Below are 23011 nucleotides of genomic sequence, written 5' to 3'. Positions count from 1 at the left end.
CACTCGGCATACTGTCACAGATAAGTTCCATTAGAATGAAAAAGGATATATAATACAGATGCAGGTGAACATTTTTTTTAAGCTGTCTCATCCAACCTACAGATGTTCAAATCTGTTAAGCCTGGGTTTTTTGGTTTGTTTTGCTTTTAAAGCTAAATTCAGAACATACATTATATCCATCTTTAGTTTCTGAGAGTTTCGAGGATAGCAAATGGACTTTTTCAAACAGAGATTCTCTGGTGGAAATCCTGCACCTAAGCATGCTTCTACCACTTCAGATGATCCACTTAAATGTCTAAGAAAAACACCATTACCAAGTAGTGCTTTGAAAGACACAGCTTTCCATTGTTACTAACATTTCAAATGTCATATGAGAAAACATGTATAAAACATACATTTTTTTTCAGCAAAGAAACTGAGCTGCAGTTTAAAAAAATGCTGAAATCATAGTGGAGCTGTCTCAGTGTTGCTCACACAGAATATGTAGTTTAAAGACCTGGTAGGTGCAAGGCATGCTTTAAAAAGTAAAGCAAAAGGAGCAGTGATCAAAGATTTAAATTAGTCAGCCAGCAAGATAAATAAGAGTATGGTTAAAATTTCTAAAGGAATTTCTAGCAAAAGTCCTTGGAAAAAAAAAAAAATCAGTTTAATGCAGTATCACATTAAGGAACTGATTTAACAAGAAATATGCAAAGAAAACATGGAAATTAAAGTAACTGCTTTAGTTTGATAACCCAGTTCATTGACACAGATCTCTTAACACATAAGAGGACTAACCTGGAATTTCAGTGATGGAAACTTTGGAAAAGTCACATGTGACATCTGGTAAAAGATAGCGCTGAGGATTGCCCAATTCATACACCAACTGTTCAGCTACAGTACCAAAGGAGATTAGTCCCCCTGTGTCTGGTGGTTTGCAAAGAATAAAGTCTCCTTCAGAGGAACATTCTACAATGGGAAAGCCTATATTGTGCCTAGAATATGAAAAACACGGAAAAAACCCTTTAAATACAAAGGGAAAGTGAAAAGAAAAATGAGTGACAACATATCAGAATTTTATGGTAATGACTAATTAAATAAAACTGATCAACAGTTATAACATATCTGGTTGTTTCTGCAGAAACATACTTAAGAAAAAGCACTGAACAAACTGCTCAACCAAAATAATAAGAGGATGCATTTTATTGCCTGGCAAAGGAGTGCAGATATAACAACAGATACCAACAGTACACAGATAGAAGTGGAGAAAGGAATGGAGAAGGACACTAATGGAAATGGTTAAAGTAAAAAGAAGCCGAAAGAATTAGAGGACTATGATTAAAGAGGTAAATTCAGAAGAAAAACCATGATGGCTAATTCTAGCCTAGTTTGGCTACAGCAGCACACACAGCATGAAGGTGAAGACATGCTGCACTATGGATTTGTAAAAATGCAGCGAAAGCAGGAAGAACAGACTGTGCTGGAAGCCTCACAGATGAAGGGAGGAAACAGGAATAATCACACCCATTAAGGACTTTTTCACGTGTTAATAATAAATCATACACAGAAAAGTTATAATCAGAAAACAGAAAGATATATGAAAGTTAAGATCTTCAGCCCAGAACAATAATAAAAGACAGAATGACCAGAAAATTATGAGGCATAGCAAAAAGAAAAGCAGTAAACCAGAAAATTATAGACATGTTTGTAAATGAAAATATTCTTCCTCCTCCTCACATTCTCACAAGAGTAATAAATAGAAAGCGATCAAATATGTCATAGTAAGAGGCACATGCTGGTCATTACAGTAGCAGAGCAGAATTTTCAGGGTTATGTGGATGACATCTAGGTATCTGCTTTCCCAGTTAAAAGGCTTTTATTTTATTTACAGAGAATTTGAGCAAAAGCAATGACTTAAAAACACCCATAAATTTAAAAAGTACCTGAAAATTAAAATAAAGCCTTAATATTCTTCTAAAAAGGCTACCTGGCTCACTCCCCTTTCACAGGAAGTTGGAAATTTGTGGAATTAAAGCGTCCCAGAGATGCAAAAAAAAACCACAGAAAGAGGTGTTACGGAGATACAACCCCTTGCAAAAGCGAAACTGTTCTAAGAAGGTCCTAATACCAAAGGTGGTGAACATCACCATTCTCATTAAAGTCAATGACCTTCAGGTCTTTCGTACATACTTAGAATCAGTCCATCACCAAAATTAATTATTTTTGGGTGCTAGTGGTAACAATATGCTGAACATACAACCAAATTAGTTATCAGCAAGGTTAGATGAACATAGTTTGTATAACATAAATCCACAAAGTTTTGAAGGAAGTAAGCAAAAAAACCAGTGAACTCTTCAGTGACATTTGTAAAAGTTCATGGGAGTTTGAACAGATTCCTTATCAGTGGGAAGCTTCAAACATAGCCCCATTATTTAAAAAAAGGATTATGAGACAAGCTTTGTTAGCAGAGATCAGCAACTTTAATACTGATAGTGTACAAAACTTGGAAAGTATGGTAGCTGGAGGACACCTAGAAAAGCCCACGTCAAATCAGTAAAGATTATACTTCATTAGACTGGTCTTCGAGTCTATCTAAACCAAAAAAACAGTAAAGGGAAACAAAAAAAAACCACCTTGGTGAATACAAAGAATTTCATGGAATCAGCAATTTTTTTATACAAGTTATTCTAGGTTTGGGGTTTGTTGGGTTTTTTGAGGGGAAGAGGAGGGAGAAGAGATGGTGGCAAGAAGTGTGTAACATTCAGCATTTTAAAGTGTGACATAGAAAAAACCAACACCCCCAAAACATCTCAATTCTTGCTCTTGAACATTAATGTAGGGTAACAGACTAGCATATGTAGTTATCCCAATTTTAGAAGTAAGGACACACATACAGGAGACATCATGATTTGCCCAGTGTTACACAGCTGGATCAGTGACTGAACAAGGCTATAATTAAGGAGCTTTTACCCTCCTGGTGCCATACTTGTGTGCTTTGACCCTACCACCTATCTGTCCTTCTTGTCTGAAGGGAACAGCACCAGGTGCCTTGCGAGCAGGCTCAGCACAGCTTATTTGAATCACCTACCCAAAAGTGAAATCACTTCCATCAAGACAGATTACCCAGTGCAGTCTATGCCACTGCAGTGACAACTGGTATCCATGCTGCAGCCCACTTTGATCTAAGTCATCAGCACATGCAACTCTGAAGACACATTCCTACACCTTCTCCCCAGTGATCTTTGTTTTGAAGAGGTAAACTGTAGATACTCAACTTTCTACTCTGAACCACTGAGTTCACTAACATCAATTAAACTTCAGTTTGCCCAAGCTCGACTCTGAAAAGACCCGAACCATTAAAAAACAAAACCCAACAACAATATAGTGAGGCACAGAGAAATTTCACCCCTAAAATGGTTAAAATCTGGCAAACACTGAAGTCATTAAAAGCAGACCAATCATTAAAGACAGCAGATAAACAGTATCAGTAGAAACAACACTATTATTCAGGTCCCTTAGTATGCAAAAGGAAGGACAGACTCTGATCTTTCTGTTATCTTAGGGCCATCAAAGTCAGAGGATCTTTATGGTGGAATTTTTTGTGCTGCCAGAGTAGCTTGGAAGGAGATCATATAGGTACGAATGTACTTTCTGGAACAGCTTCTAAATAGCCTCTAAGGTTGAGACATACTTGCTATATAAAAAAAGACACTTAGTTCTTACCACTTGCAGTAAAGTGTTGACCCAAAGCTTGTAAGAAAATTGTATGAAGGAGAGAAGACATTCTAACAGACAAAAAAAGTCCAAACAACAAAACAAAACAAAACATCCCCCTACCCCCCCAAAAAAACAAAACAAAGAGGAAAACCAAAGTCTTCCTAGGAAAGGCATGCTGACACAGGACACTAGCATGTCCTAGCACGGTAAGAATGTTTAGCTATATTTAAACCATTCTGAAATCCATGACCCAGAAGGTCAATGAAAAGAACATCACAATCAGTGACTTACTCTTTGGTCATCTCTGTTACTCTGTTTCAACAGTTAGTGAAGGTATCAAGGAAGACTTTTTGCCTTGTCTGAGATAAGTGTGAGGATGTTTCCTCCTCAAGGTACACCACCACCCAATGAACTTTCCTGAATGCTCAGTTAGTTGCAGAAGATGTGTGTTCTCTCAGGTCACATCAGCTCTGAAAGCTCCCTCACTTTTTAACAATTCAAAATATAGAGATGCAATGAATTTAGCAAAAAGCCCCTGGATTCCATCTCTATTCTAACTGGATGACTGGGAAAATACATACATCCTATACTGCCTCGTAGCAGATGCCAGTAATAACCTACATTAACATATGTATGCTTAAGAGAAAAATGTATTTTGTATATTGCTAAAAGACATTACTTCAAATTAATTTTCAGTTTGGAAACAAACTGGACTAAGTCACTCCTATGGCATGATTCGGTCAAGTGACAGCTACTTAAACCTGGTGTTAGAGCTCCCTAGCAGCAATAGCTACCTGGATGGGGTATTCTAGCACATACCACGGGTACTATGATCACACCATTCCCTTGATCAGCGCTTCCACTGCAAGAAGTAACTCTTTGCCCAATTCACTAGTAGGTTTTGCTGAATGACTACACACCGTATGACACCCTGTAACATGCCAACTGTATGCTGGCCACAACCCACAGCCAAGTTATAATTTTGTAGTGTAGCAGGGGAGTTAAACCATGGAACTATGAATCTGAACTTCAGCAGCAACTACAGTCATGGCATCCAAAGTGGCATAGTGGCCAAGTAGCACCCTTCAATAATAAAAGAATTGCATCAGTTTAGTGATAAAATACCCTAGTAGGATGGGGCAGTATCAATCAATGTAAGCAATTCTGAAAGGAAACTACTAAAATGAATTCTAATTAAATAATACGATCATGTAATTAATAAAATACAACATGAGATAAATATGAAAGTACTACTTTTAAAACTTTTTGAGCAGTTCTTTTAACACAGAGTTAAAATACAGAAGTAATATACATCAGTTCGTGAAAGGAGATGACTACCACCATTCTTTTATCCAAAATATCTGTTTCGAGTTGCATGTTTGGTATTTAACAATTAAATAAATTTATGCATTAGTGAACCAGAGCACTGAATAAATCCAAGCTAAGATTAAACCTCAGAAACCCCCTCCAAGGTGGCGCTAGTAAGGAGTTAACAGTTAAAGCAAGTCCCCAGTGACTACTGCACAGGGGTAACAAAGTCCCCAAACCGGTTTTGCTGCTGAAGCCACCTTCTCATCAACCACCTACAGCTGCTGTCCTACTCTAATAGGAATCAGGGCTCTGAAATCAAGTCTCCTGTCAGTTCTCTGCCTTCCAATGACTTACTCTTGGATTAATTTTTTTCCATGTAAAATGCCGGGTTTTCTTCAGTTTTGGCTCTCAGAAATGTTACAGTTTATGGGCATGTCACAGGTGATAAAATGAACTGTCTAAGCAGAGATCTCCTCTCTGTCTACGCTGGGACAATGCACTATTCAATCTCATGTAGCTATAAAGATAGCCTTCCTTCTTGTTTTGCCACATCTTACACCGTTTGCATTACAAAAGAAGTAAAATCCATGATCAGTACTGGGTCCCGTTTGGCTCAGGGAGAAAGACATTCATTGTCTGAGATAAAACAGGTATTTCTTCCCTCATTTCTTCCCCTCACATATCTCATTCTGGCCATTACTGGTAGACTGAGGAGATTACTGGCAACAAAAGGTGGGACAGTTAGTGTAGTGCGTTTACTTGCAGGGGAAGATGCTGCAAGAAAGAAAACAAAAAAGCCATAGCAATGCACGTGACATGGAAGTGAACCAGGGTCCAAATAGGCTGCGATATGAACTTTTAGCCTCACAGCTAATGCAGTTTCCTGGGATGTGACTCAATGAATGTCACGCTGCAGAGAGCTCTAAGCCAAGCTTCTCAACTCCCTGGACATGTATTTTTAACCGCAATGCTATTAAGCAAAAAGTAGAAACACTTCTAGCAGTGTTTTTACAACCATTTCAAAACTGTTAACGTGCCACACAAGATCAGCACAAACATGGGTGAGGTATATGCATCTCTTTACATGTAAGGTACCAACATGTTTCCTAACTTCTGCTGCAGTTTGAATTCAGGCAAAATTTACTGATTGCACCACTTATCTCCTCTGGCTAGGGCACTTCAGAGTATGTATTGTATGTAAACTCTTAATGCCTAGACAATTTCAGGCCAATCAGACAGCCTGCCTAGTGTTTTCCAATGCCTGGAATAGGAGGTGCTACAGAGAAAAAGGCATTCCCCATTGCCGACTGGGACTCGCATGCTGGATTCTGTTCAACTCCCAAATTAAGCAATCTGGATCCAGCCCTTAAGAGTCTACAACTATTGACTTACCCTTTTGGTCATCCCAGGCCAGAGGATTATGCAGTCTCAACCATTGTACACTCTTGGCTTAGGGCAAAATGTCAGTGTTTATCATCTCCTCAAAATGATTACTCTACTGATCAGCATTAGTTTATTCTCTCCTGCATTTCAAAACAAAACAAAACAATGTACTAATCACCCACTGGCACTAAATAATAGTAAGAGACAGCAATGTCTGGGGTTAAATGAAAATTAAATACAGAGCTGTATATTATCAATACAGTTCTGTTATCATGGTTCATTTTGACACATTGCATGAATTCCCTATTGTGTGCTGTGCACGGGACATTGAATACAGTGCAATGATGTATTATCACTTCTTCTGACCATCTGCTAACATACATTACTACACAAATAACAGAAAAGGAATAAGCACCTTTTTTGATAACATTAATGAGCATCCTTAAATGACTGATTATAAGTAAGTCTTCTATAAACTGTGAACTAATGGTTTCTTGCATTTTCTCTGCTAAACATCTGATAATCCACACAAGGGGTGAGTCAAGCAGCCTTTCTCTCACTGGAAAAGTAAACAGCTTCTATCCCCTCTACCTGTCTAATTTTTTTCATGAAGACTGGACGAAACTTTACAGCTTCAAGATGCCTGCGTTTAAGTCAAACACATTACAGAGATACACCCAGCACAATTAAAGAAATCCCAGTGCCTTAGGTCAGCAGACAGAAATCAACTAAGTCTAGCTTCTATCAACCAAAGTAATTAGAGAGTCACAAGCTGGAACATGCACTTTACTTTTTTACATTAAAAACTTACTTTACCAAGACAACAAAGAAAAAGAAATAACAGCTTAGGTTTTCATAGCTAACGACTCAGTTGCCACAACACACCCACATGAACATTCCTGAGACTTAAAGCACCCTTCTCCAGTGGAATTGAGTTCCCAGAAGTGGTCTACATCAAATATTTCAAGAAAATAAAAAAAAAAACCTTACCAAAATAAAAAAACTACATTGAATGAATGAAGTGGGTCCAATCCAGTGCCTCAATACTCATAGAGACATGGTAATTTATGCATGGAATGTGTGCTCTGACTCTGACTTACCTGGCCTTACTCAGTTTAATTTAAAGTGTGCTTGTTTACATAGTTAATTATTTTTGCTTATACATAAACTATAGACAGATAAGGTTTATAAGCCTAATAGTTGATAAATTCTTCCTTTTTTTGCTTACAAGTTAGAAAAACTCATACCCATCTGTCCTTCTCAGCAGTACACTTACACCTTTTTCAGCAGCCAAAGACAGAAGAGCAATGTGGACTACTGTTCTCGGCGAGAAAAAAACCACAAAGATAGTAAAAAAATTACCTAAATCTAATCATAACCAAACCTACCGTCTGCAATGAGATGAAAGGAAAAGAAAGAGATTGCCCTCTAGTGTTTAGTCACCAGAGAACAGCATAAATGCTGTAAAAGGTTTTCTTAAGCTCTAGCATAAAGATCCAGTAAATATTTGCAGACCTGAATGATAAGTGGTCTTGGCTGCATGAACGCACTTATGGCAGTGAGAAATTCGTATGTGAAAGGCACTTTAACAACAAACACAGAGATTTGACTTGGCTTCTTCCCCCCACATTTACTGACTTTGTTGGGCTGGTTTGGATTTAACATTATGTATCACAGACACTATGATTTATTGAGATCTAAATTACACACTCTTACTTTCAGGAGACTGCTAAAACGTAGCTTTTCCTAAATGAGGGAGAAATCATTAATAGACTATAGTCAAGTAACTTTTGCAAACCGGTGACAAAGCTCTGGTGACCTATCGGCAATTAACTACTGTCGATAGCAGCAGGCACTGCGTGTTTTGGTCATTATTGAGACTATGAATTATCATATTATTATTGTGCATTATTATGCAATGCATTTCCTGCATGCCTTGAAAACAGATTCAGACAGTCTAAATAACAAAAACCCCACACCATCACATTTCTTTAACTTAAGGAGCCAATAGGTTACTACTAAACTACCAAATGGAAAATGCATTTTTCTGCAGCCCAAAAGCTTCTGTAGTTATTCCCTTTCATGCATTTGGGCCTAAGTATAGTAAACAACTATTTATTGGGGTCAGGGGGGAAGCAGGGGGGCAGCAAAACTCACTAACAAATCTCCTCTCCTCCTTCTTTCTCCCCATATCCTGAACTGATGTGCTGGACCACAAGTCCACTTTACTCAACCTTCTACTCTGCCTCTCCAAATATAGAATTAAAGCTCACACATTGTTTTGCTTTTGACTAGTCTTAGGAGTTTATCATACAGGCTGACATGTAACATGCTTTTATTTCAAGAATTTCATTAATTAAATGCCTAAGACTTTTTGAATTTGCAAACAAAAACACTAGTTCTAAGGCATCACAATTAATTCTTTAGTAGACTTAACCTGAAGATAAATAAATTACTGTTATATTAGCACAGATACGATAATGCACGGTTCAGAAGTATGCATGCAGATTGATGGGGACAAAGTAACAACAGCAGTATTGGGTCCTAACCTTCTATATTCTTTAGTAGCAATTCAAGTCAGCACCAGTCAGCTCTAAGCCACAAGACTACTATGATTTTAGACACAGTTATGTGATTTTTATATATACTGTTGTGGAAGGTGACAAAGCTGAGCATGCCGACCACACTCGAACAAGACGTAACAGCACATGGCAGTAATGGGACAAGATTGTGAGGCTATAATAGCACAGGAATGTATATAAATTATAGAGGCTGTTAAGATGTTTTGGAGGGGTTTAAGGACTTTGCTTAGCTGCTTAAAAGTAGTTGTTCATGATAAAAGCAGAACTTATAGCCTGCTTAATGCTTTTGCTTAACATTGGCCTATTCCCGGATTGGAGGAGTAAGATTTGGAAGCCCCAGACCCACTTTGAGCCAGGAAAAGGAGACATAACCACTAGCCTAAAAAACAAGAAAGAAAAAGAACCCGCCTAGAGACAAGAAAAAGGCCCCAATTAGAGAGAAGATGACCCTAGACCCAAGTATTACTATGGGACCAGACTATGGTGTGAGGGGCAGGAACTTAAGATTGTAAGGGTATAACTGCCCAGGGATTTTAGTATTTGGGTCCCTCTCTGGAGGCACCCAGCTTGAGCAGTCTAAATTTGTGCACCATAGCTGGAATAAATTATGCTTTTTATTTTGAAGGCCTTGATCAGAGATTCTGCTTCAGGGAACCTAGGGTTGAGCCTTAGGGAAGAAGCAGCACCCGAGGTTGAGTCTGTGTGCATGAGGAGTCAAAAGGGAGACTTGTGGGCTCACCGGAGTCACTTGCTGTGAAGGGATTCTGGTCCTACCAGTTAAAGTCTGAGGTGGTGTGTGTGCGACTCCTTGAGTGGTGGGTGAATGCTCGGGCAGCAGCTCCTCCCTTAACAATACACACACATGATTATTAGCTATGCATATATAATGTATGTCTACTTGTCTGTAAAATTAGTTACTCTGACGCTGGTAGCTCATAGCTTAATATACTCAAACTTGCTTTTTTTTTTTTTTAACCAGACTGCCATTTCTCACAGAAAAATCCTTAAAAATAAAGAACTACCAAACATTTTAGTAAGAAAACTACTGTTCTGTTTTTTTCCTTCATTCCTTTATAAAGCTATGTCTTTCGGAGTCAGTTACAGGAGATTTTAAGCAGTTCCATGATACAGAATAATAAAATCATCAGGAGATACATCAGAATAGGAGCAAGATTAGCAGTTACAATTTCCAAATTGAACAGTGTCTCATTACTATAAACCCTCTCATGTGATTTCCCATTGAACACAACAGTGAAGAGTGAGTGCAGTTTGTTCAGGGCTAGTAGCCTTCTAATAGGTGAGAAGAGATGTCTGACCCTGTTTCTTTCAATGCCTTACGTGCCTTCACCTGTAAATGAGCAGTGTTCAGGAACTCAAAAGCAGAATACATCTTTCAGGATCACGCTCTGAATCAGTAATAGTCACTACAAGGAGAAAAAAAGCTTAGCAGCCCTAGGGAACTAACTCAGGAGAGTGACTCTTCAGATCGCAGGGCAGTGTCCTGCTGGTTCATCCATCTGGACTACAGGCTGCCTGCCCCTGGTGGCCTCCTTCCCAGGGTGAACTTGGGAGCAGGAACACACCCAATGAAAGCTACTCTTCTCTCCTGCATCTCTCCTACTGCTCTTCAGACCTCTCCTCTGTCGGTAAAGGAAGCCCTGCCCTTCTCATGACACAGCACAGGACAAGATCCTCTCTCTCATGCCAAGGAAAATAGGGGTAAACTGCAGACAGAATCACTCATCCTGCGCAAAACACATTCATTAACTTCTTTTAAACTACTCTTAAAAACAAGTTGGTCAAAATCAGGCTACATTAGTCCTTCCTTGTGGTACTTCTCAGCAGGCAGAAGGCTCTACCTATGTGAAAGTCTAATTCAGTAAGTCTGAACACGATACACACATAACTTTTTGAAAGGACTGACAGCTCAACACATTTGTGGGGATTGGGTTATACAGCAGGAGAGGACTTTGGCATGCATTCGTCCTACCAAAGCAAATTACATAAAATTCGTGACTGAACAGTAGGTAACTCTGATCTAACTGAAGACTTAGGAAATAGCAATATGAAATTATGCATATTGTCTTTTCCATTACAATCATACATGAAATCCAATAACAAATCTTTCCAAAAAGCAGAAGATAAAAAAGGAAACAGAAAAAGTAATCTAAAAGAAAAAAAATCAAAGGGCTAAATTTTTTTTCAAATCACCTGCTTCTTAACTTAAGAAAGCAAGCCCCCAGCTGACCAGAAAGGGAAACTGCAAAAGGGAGAATAGACCTTGTAGAATGAGTAACATTAAGGCAGAAAAGTACTAAGAGATCCATATTGTCTCCTCCAAAAGAATAAAGTAGAAGCAGTTTTCACAACACAGATATAGTAGGAAATCTCATCTTTGGTCCACTACAAACATAGATGCTGATGTCATGGCTACCTACCAGTCTGGTACTGCATGCCAATCAGTGAATATTCCACCTGTACATTGAGCACCACATTCAATGAGATGACCTGCAAGGCTGGGAAAATGGCATTCAAATAACTAAATACTCTGTAAAATCAAGTTTCACAAATCCAGCTTTAAAATATAGTAGTACAGTGGAAATAAAGCTAAATAACAGAACATGCTACTTTTTTTCCTCCAGAGGCATCTAATACATTTATAAATTAGGCATTAAACATAACAAGGGATTCTGAAAGATGAAAATAAGAAGAGTTGAAAGAAGTAACTTTTACATGAAGAATCAAATGATTTTCCTGAAAAAATGAACACTAACACCAAAAAAACAAGTTTCATTTTGTTATTTCAAGTTGGTTCCAGAATGAAGTTTCTGTAATTTCAATTCCAAATGAGAGTATTGAGCCTTAAAAAAGAACCCAAAACTTAACAAAAGCATTCAAATAAATGAATTCAATAATAATATGCAAAATCATTAAATGCTTAAGAGTTGTTATCCTGACATTATATGATACAAAATATAAATTTACCCATTTCTTCTTATATCATTTACCTTCCCGCAGCTAGCAAGTCAAATTCATCCCTATTCCAGCCAAACTAGAAGAAAAATACAAATATGTTACATATATAAAAGTTTCACACAGTACAGAAAACTGCACATAGTATGTTCACTGCTTTGTGTAACTATGCATTGGATATATTCTTACTTAACTGCAGAAATCTAAAGAACAACAATTGGCAGGGGCTCTACGTGGATTTGAGTTGCTATACAGTAAATTAGTAGAAGAGCTCTGATATATTTCAGTTTTCCTCTTATTAATACACCAAACAAATATAAATTCTCAAAGCCACACCCTCTTCAAAAGAACTGGAAGTGCAATACTTGTATTATTCAAAATTTGCATAATCCAGAGGTTTAAAAGTCTAGCACCTATTTTGTGTCATGTAAACAAACCACTGTTTTTTCAACTTTTGAAAATTATCAGCTCCTGGAGTACTACCAGCCATCTTAAAAACTGGAAGCATGTCTTCTGTTTAAGTAGAAATTATTTTTTCCCACAAGTTCAACACATTGCAAACAATACATTTGTTGTTTCTTATTTAGAACTTAGCAGAAATCTCCCTAAAACCTTTCATTAAATTAGATAAGGCCTCTCTGGAGTAAATAATACACACCGAGAACTATTTTGAGGATGTAAACAGCTAGGAATAAAATAACAAATCATAATGGCAGTTATAAATGGGAAAGTTTAATTCTAGATTAGGCAATGTTTGACATGCATGAAGTCAGAATAGTATGAAGTTTTAGAAAGGATGTTTGTAACTAGACACTAACACATATCCTCTTTTTTTTTTTTTAAATATGCACCAAAAGAAAGCTTCCATATTTCACAGCATGTGGTCACTCACAAAAATACATAACCTATTCAAAATACTTCAGAAAACCACATATTCTGCTTGTATAATTTGCTGAAATTCAAGGAATTTGAGGAATCTTGCATTGAAACCCAACTACTTAAAAATAAAACTGCTTACCCATTGAAAAAGACCAGTGTTTTAGACCACCTCATGTGCCCCCCCCCGAAAACCAAAGTGAGCTCTACTATCGCCACCTTGTGGTAAAGAAAAATATACTTGTTTCTTAACCTTACACGCCACATTTTAAAACAGGGGCGGGGGCTGGGGGGGGGGGGATAAAAGTGAAATACTGGTGAAACACAGTAAGACTTCCTTAACTTCACCAAAACACTTTCCAGCTTCATGATACACAAGTTCATAAAAATCCCTGCTATAAGTTAGAAGTGAAAGCTGGCAACTTTTCATGCACGTAAGGAAGAAAAAAAAAATTAAGGTGCTCATAATTTTTAATTTAGTATGTATATTTTCATAAGGAGCAAAAACTTTCTGACAATGATTGCTGAATATTCATTCACATGTATTTATTATCATATGGAAATTAACTTGTACTTACAGAATGAATGAGTGGTCCTAATACAATCCCACTGTCAACGCATCTACCCGTCACAACAATATCAGCTCCAAGGTCAAGAGCCCTGCTTATTGGTCTTGCGCTAAAGATGACAAAACACAACAGTAAGTAGTTTTACTTTTTAACGCATCATTAAAAAAATCAGTTCCCTGCCACACACAGCATAAAAATTACTTAAAAAACCCATAGGAAATCAATTAAATAAACTTTAACAACCAATTTGTCATTTTGTATATACAAGAATATTTTAAAAAGCAATCATCAGATCACCCGATCAAATTCAGGTACCTAAATGATGTAATTGAAACACTTGTCTTGATGCTCACAGAAACTGAACACAGCAGAAGTGACCCACTGTGCACTATCAGTAACAGAAAATAGTGTTTTTCAGAGATTCATTACTATACACTCATCTACAAATGAAGTAAGAAAGACCAATATTCTTCACAGAGAAAGCTTGGTGACTTTGCCCTCCCATTTTAAACCTTCCAGGTCAATTTCCCTAAGTGTTTTTAGAACGTGCAATATCAACCAACTCCAAGACCACCACTATGCAGTCATTATTTTCAAAGAAACTCAGGCAACAGATTTTTGAGATTGGTCAGGTCAGAGTCAGCCCAGCCAGAATTAGTCAGTCTTGAAAATATTCACCCAGGTGAACCGCTCGAGTTTATACACATTAGTGAGCAAGTGTTGACCAGAGTGTGTGGCTCCTGGCTTCTAAACCCATGCTATCTGCTGGATCCTTCTATTGTTCATGAAATAGGCAGCTTGTAAACACAAACCAAGTAAACTGTGTGCCTTGAAGAACAAAACCAAGAGCAACGTTCTTCTACAGTTTCTATAGACTTAGCCCTGGTTTTATCAAGAGGCAAGTTAGAAGACACATTTCTCTTAGGGATGTAAACATAAAATATGTATGTTGGGGTTTTTTTTCCCCCCAATGTTATGTGAACCAAAGGATAATAGCTAGAACAACAAGCAAATACACAGCATACAGAAAAAATTTACACCTCTAGGCATAGTGTTAAGTAACAGTCACAGGTAAAAAGCACAAATGGGGTTTCTGTAAACATACATACAGGATACTGATAGAAAAACTATGTAACTACCTATAAAAAGCAGTAAATAAAGCCGTTTGTCTCTTGCTGTTAAAAATACATGTGAATTCAGTCCACAGAACTCCCAATGGCCCAAATCAGGAGGGACAGAAGAAACACTTCAGGATCGATACCCCAGTGCAAATTTTTCAGATGGAGTTTACACACTTGAATCCAAGAATCAAACTGTAAACCTCATCAGATTTAGGTAATTAAAAGTGAACTCTCCACAGAACTTAAGAGATTTTACCCTATACACTCTGATGTTGACTTGTTTTACAGGCATACATAAGTTTATCATTCACTTTACAAATAAGCATCCATTGCTGATACTTTAAAGATAGATTTAACCTATGAAACAACTAATTTAACAGGCTGGTAATAGCTTTACATTTCGGTGCAACTGAGATTAAGGGGCACATAAAGAAACACCACTATAGAAAATGAAGAACAAAAGTCCGCTGTTCTAGCATGTGTTAATACAGTGGAGACAGATAATGGATTTTAAAAATGCCTCATCCTCATACTAGCCTGCTTTTGTCCTCTCTGCTTTGATTTGCATTGATTTTTTAATTCATGAATAAATCATGAATCACCACGTCCTGGTTTCAGCTGGGATAGAGTTAATTGTCTTCCCAGTAGCTGGCATGGTGTTATGCCTTGGATTCAGTATGAGAAGAATGTTGGTAACACTGACATTTTCAGTTGTTGCTAAGTAATGTTTAGACTAAAGTCAAGGATTTTCTGGCTTCTCTTGCCCAGCCAGCAAGAAGGCTGGAGGGGCACAAGAAGTTGGGAGGGGACACAGCCAGGGCACCTGACCTAAACTGGCCAATGGGGTACTCCATACCATGTGACATCATGCCCAGTATATAAACTGGGGGGAGTGGGGCTGGGGGGAAATCGCTGCTCAGGAACTAACTGGGCATCGGTCAGCAAGTGGTGAGCAATTGCATTGTGCATCACTTGTATATTCCAATCCTTTTATTATTATTATTATTATTGTCATTTTATTAGTATTATCATTATTAGTTTCTTCCTTTCTGTCCTATTAAACTGTCTTTATCTCAACTCACGAGTTTCACTTCTTTTTTTTTCCTGATTCTCTCCCCCATCCCACTGGGGGCGGGGGAGGGAGGGAGGGAGCGGCTGCGTGGTGCTTATTTGCTGGCTGGGGTTAAACCACGACACAGCAGAATTGGAATGAACACTTTCTCAGTTACAAATTTTAAACGTTATTTCTTAGATTTCATTTAGTTACTCATGATCTGCAAATCTACAAATCTGCAAGTCAAAGTTTAACAAACAGAAAATCCACTAACAACAGAAAACACTAGAGACAAATTTAAGAAGACTCATCTATTAAAAGGTTCTTATTTTACAGTGAAAAATACATGCTGTGTCAGGTACAGCCATACCCTGCTATCTGCCAGTGACGCATTTTTGGAAAGTGCAATGATAATGAAAAAAGAGAGTACACAACATTTTCCATAAAGATTAATGTAAAAGAGAGGGAACTGTGTACACAGACTTTAGAAATACACCAAACAAATACAGGAGTGATGATATATATGACATGGAGGATGCAAAAGCAGAAACAGGATCACTAGGATCATCAACTGGAAGAGATGGTGGCTTTTGGGAACACCTGTCCCATTTCTCAGTCCTTCCCCTTTGACAGGGTTGATTTACACTGATTTATCGGAAGAAATTGATGGCGACAATGAAAATGCAACTGTTCACAAACAGCTCATTTAAAGATTTATGGGAGGCCTTTGGTATCATAAAGGAGGCAAGGGAGATCTTTCAAACAGTGATCCCTCCTGGAAAGCCAGCTTCCAAAATTTCAACTGTACAAAGCCTGACACTCAATTCAGCGCAGTCTAACAGAACCTCCTACAGAACTCAGAGTGTATCCCAGTACTTTAATTCTTCAGCTGCACTTCTCTAGTGACAACATCCTAAACAACTGCTCCATGCAGCAACAGCATACTCTGCATATGAAAACGGAATTTTGTGATTGTTACAATTAAACTAAAACTATTCTGGCTTGAACTAAAACCTGCAGATTCACAGGAGATGTAATGCTAAGGAGTCAAAACTGGCAATGTTCTAAATTAAAATTGTATTTACAAGTTACAAATAAAATTTTTTTTCTGGTTGCCTGAATAATGCAAAGGTGAACCTCACATACTAGGTGGTTCTACTTGCAAAACAAACCAACTTCATGTAGTCAATGTGTTAAAAATATTTTTCCATAACAAAAGCAACTTGTTAAAATAACTCACCCAAGATACACATTCATGCTATGAACGCTTTCTGGAAATTGTTTGCCACTCTCCAGATCAGTGATACCAGCTCCTTTTAGGTTCTCTTTCTGTTAGAAAACAAATAAAACACCAAATCTATGAGTATTTTGTAGTATCAACTGTAAGCCTTTTATTAGCATCAGACAATAGATCCACTTCATAGCAACTCTGAGCAAAGTATAATCATTAAAATTAGGAGCAATACAGATCAGCTGAATGGCTAAAAGCCCTAGACACACTTTTAACCATAGTTTTGCAGCACACAGAAAAATAAGTCAGTGCTTTAAGAATGCTAGTTCATTCACAGATGATCAACTACAATGAATTGGTATATTCCCTAGTCTTTTAAACTGTCTTTAATTTGTGTAGGACTGAATAAATCAAACCCCACAAAAAGAAATATGTCTGCCATAACAGCAATGGTGGCGTGGCCAGAAAACAAGGCTAATTCTGCAGCTCCAGGTGATACTTAGAATACATTGTGTTTCCAGAAAGGTAGGGGGGGGGGGTGGTTTTGACCATGCATTAGGCAGCTTGGGAAACCAGCGGATTCAGGGGCCAGTGACTGACTGCATAGACTCAATGTCTAATACTTGTTACAGGGGGGACCTATAGTGTGGAAAAAAACCTTCCACTTTGAATTAGTTTGGTATTCTATGGTAAGGATTGAAATACTCCAAACCACAAATAACATTTCCTGGTGTAATTTATGATGTTTGGTATCAACAGTAAAAGTTGCCTGTAGACAATAAAAGCTGTCTCTTTTTTGTTCCTGTAAGTTACATACTGATAATAGAATAGAAAATAACCAATTTCAGTTCAGAAATGTCCATGCCAAGCTCAAATAATGACCATTTCACTGTTGTACCAGTAATCAAATTCTGGACCACTGATGCTGAAGTAATTTCAGTAGGGCAGAAGTTTCTTGAAAGGAAGTCCAAGCACCACACATAATTTGCAAATAAAGAATCTTACTTGACCATCTTCCACATTCAGTAGCATGCAAGGAGTAATAGAGCCTACACAGATAAATAATTTTCCAAGTTACAGGCAGAGATTTAACCATAGTGCAAACCTATCCCCTCTTAACCACTATCAATGTATAAACTGTTTTCGCAGTATTTTTTCAGGTACGGCCAACACTTTTTGTGGAACCAGACTTCATACATAAAGCGCCATCCTTTAAGTCAAAAAAAGCCATATATCTCATCTCTAGATTTCAGGGGTTTGTTTTAAATATTAAAACTTCAATCCTCCCACTTAACATTACCTTACTGGCCATAAACTAAGTACTCAAAGCCAGAAAAACAACCACCTGTAAACAACATAACAACAGGAGATGCCTATAAACCACTAAAAACAGCTAGAGGGGGTGAATATTTGAACACGTGGTAACTACACCACATTTAAATTTAAGAAATTTAACATTCAGGATTATTTAGTTTAAGACAGAAACAATAAGCAACAGCAAATCCTAGCTTCTCTCAAAGAGCAAGCAGACTTTAGATCAGATTCAGAGTTTGCTTCAAAAAGATAAACAGCAGATCCACAGTCTTATAAAATTCAACCCCATCACACACCAAACATAAGATGTGCCAAGAATTGTTTTCATGCGTAAAAAAAAAAAAGTAAAGAAAATGAAACAATAATTTTCAGACGCTTTTAACCGTAGAAGGCTACTGCATAAAGGTACACAAAATAGGCTCCTATAGGACAGTAAATGCCACCTTCATGCTACATAGACTAAAATAATTTCCACAATGCTACTAAGCTGTAAGACAAAGTAAAATACCTCACTCATTAGGTCATCTCCAGCAACAACAGCTATTTTCAAATCAACATCTGCTTTCTTTGCCACCTCCTGAAGTGCAGCCGCACAAGCAAGTGGATTAATTCCACCAGCATTACTAATGACACGAACACCTAAACAAAAAAGACAAATTACGTCCAGCAGCATAAACAACCACTTGTATTTTAAAAACCTAAAGTGTGCTGAAACACAAGCAAGATATCACCTTCGCAAGGTGATCTAATCAAGGGAAGTAACTAAAGTCACATTAAAATATGAACAGTATTTAATCTGTGAAAGGATCGGAATAAGCCAATACAATATTATTTACAGAAAAATAATTGCTATAGACACTTTTCATCTTTCCTTTATGCAAGGAAGGAGAAAGTGACCAGAAAGACATACATGATGAGGCAGGCAGACAGACAATATCAAAATGCCTACAGGAACAGTATTTGACACCATTCAAATATCCATGTTCTCCAAACAACTACATTTTAGCAGAAATATGCTTCTATCTCTAAAAATTCCAGACTCTGTTAGCAAGGTACTGGGTACTTAGAAGTAATTCCCTTTCTCCTCTCAAGCTCAGTATAGCTCCGCAGCTTTCCAACATAAACAGAAAAACAGTGATCAGAAAATAAGTGATATTCTAGAATTATATGGGAATGTTGAAAAACTTTTAGATTGCAATGAAAACATCTAGATCTCACATTTTACAAAGATCTGTAAAATGATCTTCCATTCACAAATTAAAAGCTACAATAAGAAATACATGGAGATATATGTATATATTTATAATTATAGTAAACATTTCAAATTAACCCAATTTAAATGTCACCATCGGACCTGCGCTTCACATCTGTTACGATGGGATTTTTGCTGACGTTTAAAATATTATTCCTAGAGGACAGCAAAACGCTGGTGTGAAAAACAGCTTTAGTAACAGAAGCCATACAAAACTCTTCTAAGCAAGTGAACTTAATTAACATAATAACTCACGCAAAGAGTAGCATACCTTTCCTGTGAATATCTTTTATATAGGGAGCCATGGCAGCAGAGACAAAATCCGGAGTGTAACCTAAAACCTGAAAGAATTAAAAGCTGTAACCATTTGTTACAGTTAAGTCACCTCGATGCCTTTTCTTGGTTAACAGAAAACGGGGAAGATCAACTAACTGGATACTGCTATAGAAAAGGAGACGTGAATGCTTTTACTAGATGAACGTGTGAAAATAAACAAACACATGCAAGTAAGAAGTATACAAAAGCAAACGGGTCCCCATACCCTGACATGTCTTACACAGACTCCGAGCGTGATCTGGGTCGGAGGAGAGCTCGGCAGGTACCGGAGCCCACCCGCCCCACCGCGGGGCTATAACGCCGCCCGGCCCGGCCCGGCCCGGCCGTCTCGCCTGAACCAAGCCGGCCACTCCGGGGCTGGGCAGCGGCTACTTACGGGAGACCGGGCTTTGGCGGCCGTCAGCAACGACATGGTGATCTCGGAGAGGTAATCGAAGACGAGGAAATCCAGCTTCCCTCCGTACAGCAGCTGCGGCACTGGCGGGGCAGGGAAGAACCCGCCGTTAGCACCGCGATACCCGCGCCCGGCCCGGCCGCAGCCGCGGGGCAGGGCTGAGGCGAGGCGAGGCGGGCCGGGCCGCTCCGCCCCTGCCCCTGGTGACGGCCTGACGGGCGGCGGCAGCCGCGGCTCGGCCGCTTACGCAACGCGGCTGTTTGCGGCGCTAGCAGCAGCCGCAGCCGCCGCCGCTGCCCGCCCGGCGGCCTCGCCAGGCCTCGGTGCCCCAGCGACCGCCCCCGCCGCCCGGCCGGGTCTCCCCGCCGCCGGCCACCGCGCCGCCGCCTACCTGCGGCCGCCGTGTCCCCCCAGAAGCCCGAGGCGCAGCCGATGCGCACCGCGGCGCCCGCCGGGGGCTCGCAGCCGGCGCTGCGCCGCCTGCTCCAGCGGGGCGGGCGGGCCGCGGCCCCCAGGAGCCGCGGCCCCCGGAGCCCCAGCAGCAGGGCGCAGCTCATGGTGGCGGCGGGCGGGCTCCTGGGCGCCGCCCCTGGCTGAGGCCCGGCCCCGCGGCGCGGCGCGGCCCGCCCCGGCCCGGCCCGGCCCAGCCCGCGGAGGGCGGCCTAACGGGCTGCTGGGGGGGCGGTGGGGGAAAGGGAGGGCAGAGAGTTGATAAACCCCGAGTTTGCTGGGGAAAATGATGCTGGGAGACCCCGCTCGGCCCCGCTTTGCTCCACACGTAGCGCCAGGCAGCTGAACGGCTGCGGTGGCTGCACGCCAGGACGTGCCTAAACGGGGCGCCTGGGTTTATTCTGCTTTTATTTCTGGCCCAGGCCGGCCGTGGATCGATGGCCGGCGGGTTTGGGGCTGCCGCATCCCTGAGGTGCTGCTGCAGGGTTGGCAAGGGCACCCATGTCACTGCTGAAGCACCGTGCGTGGGGTGGTGGGGTTAACCTGAAAGGTGGAGACCCTGCGCAGGGTTGTGGTAATGTCAAAAGCCTGTCAGGTAGCCTGGTTATGAAATTTTTGTGAAACCCTTTCCTCCTCCCCTAAATAAAAAATGTGTTTATTAAAAAATAAGGCGCTCTGTGGGAGTACATGTCTCAGTTTTGACAGGAAGAGTTTCTCGGGTCCCAGGCTGAATTTCGAGGCAGCGGGCATGAGGTGAATGTCACCAAACCAGCAAATTCCCCAGTATATAAGGAGGAACGATTTCCCAGTCCTGAAGTCTGAGAGGGCTGTCTTTGAACGTCTCCGGAGAGTGCTAATCGCATAGAGGTGACTCCCCATCTAGAGGAAATCCGCGTCATTTGTCTGATACGATGCAAGGACTGTGACCGAATCAGGGTCTTGCGTGCTGATCCGACGCAGTAACTGCTAGGTCTGCCTTAACACGTATGCTTTGATTGTAGGTGGTTTTGAATAACCTCTTGCAACTGAAACGTTTGTAAAATTTGGGGTCTTTGCAGGAATGCTGAAAAATACAAGGTTCAGTGTGACACTGAAGATGCTAAGTATATGGTGATGAGAAGTGGTTTTACTGGTGTAAAAAGTAGCCATGTTGAAAATACTTAAATAAGTGCTTTTGAAAATTGTTGATAAAGCGTCCGCTTAGACTAATTTCTAATTGCAGTTAGAAATGATGCAGTTGGGAGAAGACAGAAAATACTCATGCTGTGATCTTAGAATTTGGTTCTTTATTTAGGGAGGTGCAATGTTTGCCTGTTGCAAAAAGGCCATAAAGCACCATCTTCTAACCCTCCAAGTGCCTAAGAAATTATGAACAATTACTGTACTAAGTTATTAAACAGGCAGAACCAAGGAGGTCACAGAGAAAGAAAAGTTGGTTCCCTACACACAGAGGGGGCCTAACTTTTGATCATTAAATTATTAAAGTATTTAATTATTATGTTGAAAGCTTGCAGGTTTTGAGTCCCTATAAACTAGTAAACATTCCAATAATCACAGCGGGGAAAAAACCCCCATGTAATGTGTACATGGCTGACTCCAGATAGCTTTTGTCCTAAATATATTGTAGCTCCTTAAAGTAAACTTTGAAGCAAGAACCAGAAAAAGCACTGTCTGGTACAACATACAAAGTTATCAGTATAGCCATAAAGACAAATGCTTTCTGTAGTTAAATTTTAAAGTGTCTTCCATGTGCGTTTCAATATGGAATACATTGCAGTAAGATTCCAACATACTGTAACGTAGCAGGAAACATGGCTAATCCTCAGCAAGTCTTGTGATGGTCTCAAATCCTGTGGTGAAATTCAAATGCAGTTCACCTTGGCTGATGCTCCATAATCAACGTGCTGCAGTCCTCACTCACTTCTGTGCTTAAAGGTATGCAAAACAAATGCCGATTGCTAACAAACATGATCTTTTATAACCCATGAATGTAAATAAAACTCCTGCTGAAATGGGTTGGGCCAAGATTTCATGCTGCAGAACTGAATTTCTGGACGTGAGAAGACAAGGCTGCTCGAACAAAGCCAACCAGGGGCCGGTAGATGGCTGTGTTTCACCACCATCCGCACCCGCCTCGCATGCAAAAATATCCCTGGCCCCCAAAATTGTCGCCTACTCCCGCCAGCATCCCCTGTGCTGCCTGCACTATGCAGAGAGGCAAACGGCTGCATTTTACCCCGGATGAACAAATGCATTTTATCCATATAATATACAAATATTCACACACACGTGTGTACGTTGGTAAAACAGTCTTGGAATCCAGAAGGTGCTTTTTTCTTTTAACTTATTTCAAATATCTTTGTAGCATGGATTTTGACAGCAGCTGCTCATGGTTCTGCCATGGGCTGGACCTTGCTTTGTTGGAAACCATTTTAAAGCCCTTAAGGAACATGAATAGCATTTGAGCAA

At 39.8% G+C, this 23011-nt stretch overlaps 1 protein-coding gene across 5 annotated transcripts in view; it reads right to left on the bottom strand.

Annotated features, from left to right (window-relative positions):
- Positions 1–20683, bottom strand: part of LOC104323624 (uncharacterized) — a 66286-nt gene extending 45603 nt beyond the window's left edge. For 2 of the 5 annotated variants that reach the window (XM_069785732.1, XM_069785739.1), the window contains exons 1-9: positions 20484–20682; positions 20075–20175; positions 19634–19703; positions 18619–18749; positions 16806–16894; positions 13400–13499; positions 11981–12024; positions 11411–11488; positions 778–974 (exon numbers count right to left, since the gene is read on the bottom strand). In XM_069785732.1, the coding sequence (XP_069641833.1) occupies positions 778–974; positions 11411–11488; positions 11981–12024; positions 13400–13499; positions 16806–16894; positions 18619–18749; positions 19634–19703; positions 20075–20175; positions 20484–20649 (976 nt within the window). In that variant the 5' untranslated portion in view covers positions 20650–20682. Of the gene's footprint in view, positions 1–777; positions 975–11410; positions 11489–11980; positions 12025–13399; positions 13500–16805; positions 16895–18618; positions 18750–19633; positions 19704–20074; positions 20176–20483 lie in introns of all 5 variants that reach the window. The other 3 variants (XM_069785724.1, XM_069785748.1, XR_011325123.1) reach the window with 2 other exon arrangements.
- Between the last annotated feature and the right edge of the window lie 2328 nt (positions 20684–23011).

The sequence above is a fragment of the Haliaeetus albicilla genome, chromosome 1 (genome assembly GCF_947461875.1).
Source record: "Haliaeetus albicilla chromosome 1, bHalAlb1.1, whole genome shotgun sequence".
Taxonomy (NCBI): domain Eukaryota; kingdom Metazoa; phylum Chordata; class Aves; order Accipitriformes; family Accipitridae; genus Haliaeetus; species Haliaeetus albicilla.
This window is presented reverse-complemented; position numbering and strand designations above follow the sequence as displayed.